At 51.0% G+C, this 5,299-nt stretch overlaps 1 protein-coding gene across 1 annotated transcript; it reads left to right on the forward strand.

Moving 5' to 3' along the window:
* Positions 1 to 2,013: 2,013 nt before the first annotated feature.
* PNRC1 (proline rich nuclear receptor coactivator 1) lies at positions 2,014 to 5,299 on the forward strand. Its single transcript, XM_056856432.1, has 2 exons — positions 2,014 to 2,436; positions 4,512 to 5,299. Exons 1-2 carry the CDS (start codon positions 2,014 to 2,016, stop codon positions 4,953 to 4,955), a joined length of 867 nt encoding a protein of 288 aa, XP_056712410.1. The 3' UTR covers positions 4,956 to 5,299.

Below are 5,299 nucleotides of genomic sequence, written 5' to 3' on the forward strand. Positions count from 1 at the left end.
GTGTGGAGAAATCAGCATTGGTAATGAGCCATGAATGCAAGGTCTTTATTCAGCCCAGGTAAATGCATTGACTTTAGTTTGAATATCAACTGTAATTCAGCAGTTTAGTTTGATATTCAAACTAAAGTCAATGCATTTACCTGGGCTGAATAAAGACCTTGCATTCATGGCTCATTACCAATGCTGATTTCTCCACACCCATCTCTCCCCTGGACTCTTCTGCAAACCACACCTAATCCCATCATGCCTGCTATTCACATTTACATACTGTTAACATTTATATACTAATGCTTGTCTGAATTCACTCTCCTCTACTTAAAGACAGATGGATTCACATTCTAGCTGTATCTGAAGAAGTGAGCTGTGGCTCACGAAAGCTCATACCCTGCCAGAAAATATTTTTGTTAGTCTTTAAGGTGCTACTGGACTCTTGCCCTTTTCTACTACTGCAGACAGACTAACCCGGCTACCCACTGTGAATTATCCTCGTTTAAAATAGATAAATTTTAATTATTTGGACTATAACCCTAAATACCTCTGTACGTGCAGGATTTTAAAGCCCCCCCTCCCAATGAATCTTTCACCCATGATCATCCTTCAAGAATGTATACATCCCAGCTATGGAGCTTATCTGCACTATGCCAGTATGGGAAGGTGCCATGCAAAGGCCTTAAGAAAATTAGTTCGAAGGACTACTTTTACACGTAAGGTGATTTGGGTCAGGAGGCCAAGACAGGCATTGTGGTAAGAGGAAGGGCTTCCGGAAGATAAAGGCTGCGTTGTTAATGTGGCACAATTTATTTTACACACAATTTTTAAAGAGAGAGCGAGCGAGCGAGCGAGCGTCCTGAGCAGAGAAACCTGCTTGCTGCAGTCTGACCAAACGGTGCAAAATTGGGGGAAGGAAAAGGCAGCACCAGTTTGGTGCAGAGAGCGTCCTGAGAGTGCTTTGGAGGAGAAGTAACCCGCGCCTCGGAGGAAAAGCTGCCGGCCCCAGACCAGCTCGCTTTCTCGAGCAGCCGAGGAACCGGCGGAGGCCGCGGCCCGGCTACTTGCAGAGGGCCTCCAGCCTCTCCAGCGCGCCCTTCAGCTCCCGGACGCGCTCGGCCAGGTCCGGCACGGGCTTCAGCTCGCGGTCCAGCTCTTCGCAGCGCGCCATCAGCGCGTACATGGAGCGGATGCTCGCGTCCACGGCCTCGCCCAAGGTCTCCACGCCGTCCCGGTAGGTCTGGACGCAGCCCACGCTGAGCGCCGTCAGGGCCTGCAGGCGGCCGTGCACGCCCCGCAGCAGCTCGTCCACCTGCGCCGCCACTCGGGCGGCGAGGGCCGCCACGTCCTGCAGCGCCTGCGGGTCGACGGCCGGGATCAGGCAGCCCGGGGCCACGTGCTGCTCCTCCGCGAGGCTCGGGGCCGCCATGACAGCCGCAGCCGTACTTAGTCAAGGAACTTCCAAAGGCTCGATCGATAAGCCGGGAGGGAGGGAGGGAAGGACGGCTGCCCTCCCCACCCCCCTCTTCCCTTTCTGATTAGCCAATCATCACAACCTAAAGGGGCGGAGCAAACACTAATGTATCTATTTCGACGGGAAGCTGCTTTGGGGAAGTTCTCTTTCCTTCCCTGCCCCTCCCCCAGTCGTCGAGGGAATAGAAACGAGGGGGCGTGGCCGAACAGTATTTGTGTCTGACTTGATTGGCGCGATCCAGGCCCAAGGTCTGAATTGAGTGGGCAGCCGCGAGAAAGGGGCGGGCCCCGGCGCGACCCCCTCGGCGCCGATTGGTCGGCCGTAGGGAGGAGGCGCGGCCTCCTCTCGAGGGTAACAACAGCAGGGCGTTGTGGCGATTCTCCTTCACTCCCCCGCCATGTTCTCCTAGCAGCGGATCGGATCGCCCGAGCCGGCCGCTCCGCAGTCAACGTCCCCCCTGCAGCCCTGGCTGTTTTTCCTCGGCCCGCCAACCCAGCTTCCTCCACCTCCCCGCTCCGCTCGCCGGGACGCGGCTCCTCTGACCCTCCGCTATGGTGACGACCACGGCGCCCTCGCCCTTCCTCGCCCGGATCTCGGCCGGCCCCGAGGACCCCCGGCGCTTCCCCACGTCCCTGCTCCAGCGCCTCATGCGGGCGGACCCCAGCGGCGAAGGCCACCCACCCGGCTGCTGCCTGGTGGGGCCCGGGGGCAGCCCCCGGCCGGCGCTGAAGAGAGTGCGGAGGCGGAAAGGGAGGATCCGCTCCACCCCCGCCAGCCTCTCCCAGAGCCGTTACCAACAGCACCAACAGCATCGCGCCGGCCTGGGGCGGAGGAACGCCGCGCAGGGGGCGCGCGGGCCCCCCTACGGCACCCCCGCGGCGTTAACAGAGCCCGGCGTCGAAACGGGCCCGGCCGAGGAAGCTCCGGCGGCTTCCCCGAGGTCCGCCCCTGCCAGCAAACCGCTCAGGAAAGAGGTGAGGGGAAAGTGGGGGGAGGGGGGCGGGGACCGGACCCAGGAGGCCAGCCGTTGTTGTTTCCCATGTTCATGGGGGGGGGAGGGGGGAAGTTTCCGTTACGTCCGCTGGCTTCACTGGAAAGCGGACGCGGCCAGGCTCCGCCCGCGCGCGGATTGGCTGAAAGGCTCCGCCAATGAACGGCGGCGGCTGCGCCCAGCAACAGCCAGATTTAGCCCGTTGGCTAATGTGCGGCGGGGGGGGGGGGAGAAGAGAGAGACGTGACGGCGCCGCCGCGCCCAATGGACGGGAGGGGCGGGGCGCTGGCGTCAGTGGCTGGGGAGATGCCCTGAGCCTGGCTGTATCGAGCTCGGAGGAAGTTGCTCAGTAAAAGCTAGGAAGGAGACATTCGTGTGTGTGTGTGTAATTCACAGTGGGTAGCCGTGTTAGTCTGTTTGCAGTAGTCAAAAAGGGCTAGAGTCCAATAGCACCTTAAAGACTAACAAAAATATTTTCTGGTAGGGTATGAGCTTTCGTGAGCCACAGCTCATTTCTTCAGATGTGTGTGTGTGTGTGAAAGAAGTGCATTCAGGTCGCTTCCGACTCATGGCGACCCAATGAATGAAAGTCCTCCAAAATGTCCTGTCTTTGACAGCCTTGCTCAGATTTTGCAAATTGAAGGCTGTGGCTTCCTTGATTGAGTCCATCTCTTGTTGGGTCTTCCTATTTTCCTTCTGCCCTCAACTTTTCCCAGCACGATGGACTTTTCCAGTGACTCTTTTTTTTCCCCAATGGAAACCATCAGTTTAATTACAATATAAATACAATATATATGTAACGATTTAATCTTCAAGCTTCAGCGCTTTTTCCAGGTAAACTTTCTGCGGGCTCCCTCTTGCCCTGGCTTCTTTCGCTCTCTCGCCCGTGGATCGGACGTCAGGAGGCCAGCTTGCCTCATGTGCTCCACGTCATCTTCTGTCACAAAACTACACTATGCTCTTGCAGTAGCTAAACGAATTGCGCCTGCTTGTGCTGATCTCCCACTCTCAGAGACGCTGCAGACCATGTCGAATTTCCCAATTGATGAACAAACTGAAATGGGAACACCAGCTGCTCTCTGTCCTGCAACACGGGGAAGAAGAGTAAATAATTCTCTCCATTTATTATAATTTTTCCACTTCCCGTCATAAATGGTAACAGTGGCTCTGGCTGTCTTTCTTCGTCCTTCCCCAGTTATGAAGGCCACTCCATCCTCATATTTCCAGTGACTCTTGTCTTCTCACAATGTGACCAAAATACCATAGCCTCAGTTCAGTCATTTTAGTTTCTAGGGTCAGTTCAGGCTTGATTTGATCTATCCTTTGCCAATCAGGTTGTCAAGAGTTTCCTGGATGCCCGAGATGAAAGGGCCTATTTGGGAAACGGCTTTTTAAAGATTCACCAACTAGAATACGCTTTTTGCCGAGCCAGGGAGTTCTGAAGTGTTGTTCACAGACGCCACCATTCGCTTGTTCGGGAGAAATCCCAGTAGGATCCCTCTGGATTTAATTTAGCTGCTCCAGAATGTGTGGCTTATCATTGATTTAAAAAACATCTCTCCACCAATTGGCCTAATAAAGAAATCCTGAATGATATCTGTTTGAACCTACATCCCCTTGGTCTTTCAGGAATCTCTGTCTCAGGCATTAAATGAATGTGTTCTATGCCTGAGCTAGATGGGTCAGAGATCTTACAGTACAAGGTAGATACCTGTACTGACCTAATAATGTGATCTTAAATACAGTTGCACATATATAAGGTCTACCACCAAATAAATCTTGAGATTCAAACCATAGTTCTAAGTTACTAATGTTAAAAACATAGGGAAATTAGTTGTAAAGAATGGGGTATAAGCTTCCTCAGGAGTTGTAAGTGGTGGTTTGTGTGTCTGTAAATAAGGTTGCTTGTAAATAAGGTCTGAAAAGGGTTGAGTTCCTTTGCAATCTTTTTCTGGGCTTCAATGAATGTCAGTGGGGCGGGAATATGGAGTATCAGCTCTAAAACTCTAGGTATGGCAGTAGCTAGTGTATTTATGAGATCATCTCTTATCTTTACAGTTGTTGAAAAACAAGATGGGAAAATCTGAGAAGACTACCATTCCATACAATCAGTCTGTTCACACAGGTGTAGACTATGAACAATCAAAAATTAACAGACAGAGGAGCAAATGTAATATACAACTAAACAAGAGTCCGCCAGCAAAAAAAAGTGAAAATAACTTTTGGCCAGAGTCAGTGTCATCTGACCTCATTAAAAACCAGGAGAAAAAAACTGTGAAAGACACAGAAAACAGCAAAAACATGAAATCAAAGAAACCCATCTTTCTGACTGAAGCTAACCAAAAAGAAAATTATGCTGGGGCAAAATTTAGTGAACCTCCTTCACCCAGTGTCCTTCCAAAGCCTCCTAGTCATTGGGTAGGAAGCACTGGCCAATATTCTGACCAAAATAGGGAGATGATGGCAGTCCATCTAAAAACTCTCTTAAAAGTTCAAGCATAGCATATGAATAACCAAGAACCTACTGGAAATTTGAAACCTGCCTTGTTGCAACATGAAGTGCAAAAGACTGTCAAGTCTTAAAATCACAATCTTGTACTCTATTTTTTATGGTTGTGTAAATATTGTATATCATGTAATGTGTATATTCATATTTTGAGGTACATTTTAGTTTTGTTATGAAAGGATGTATTTTACACTGCCCATGTGGCAGATGATTTTGTATATAGTGACGGACAACTTGTAATGTGTGCTTAACACATGAAAGACTTGACAATGTTTGCACAAGGTAATGAGATTTGACAAAGAAGAAAAGCTCTCATCTCAAGGTTCAAATGACAATGTGA

This window comes from Euleptes europaea, chromosome 10 (genome assembly GCF_029931775.1).
Source record: "Euleptes europaea isolate rEulEur1 chromosome 10, rEulEur1.hap1, whole genome shotgun sequence".
NCBI classification, from domain to species: Eukaryota; Metazoa; Chordata; class Lepidosauria; order Squamata; family Sphaerodactylidae; genus Euleptes; species Euleptes europaea.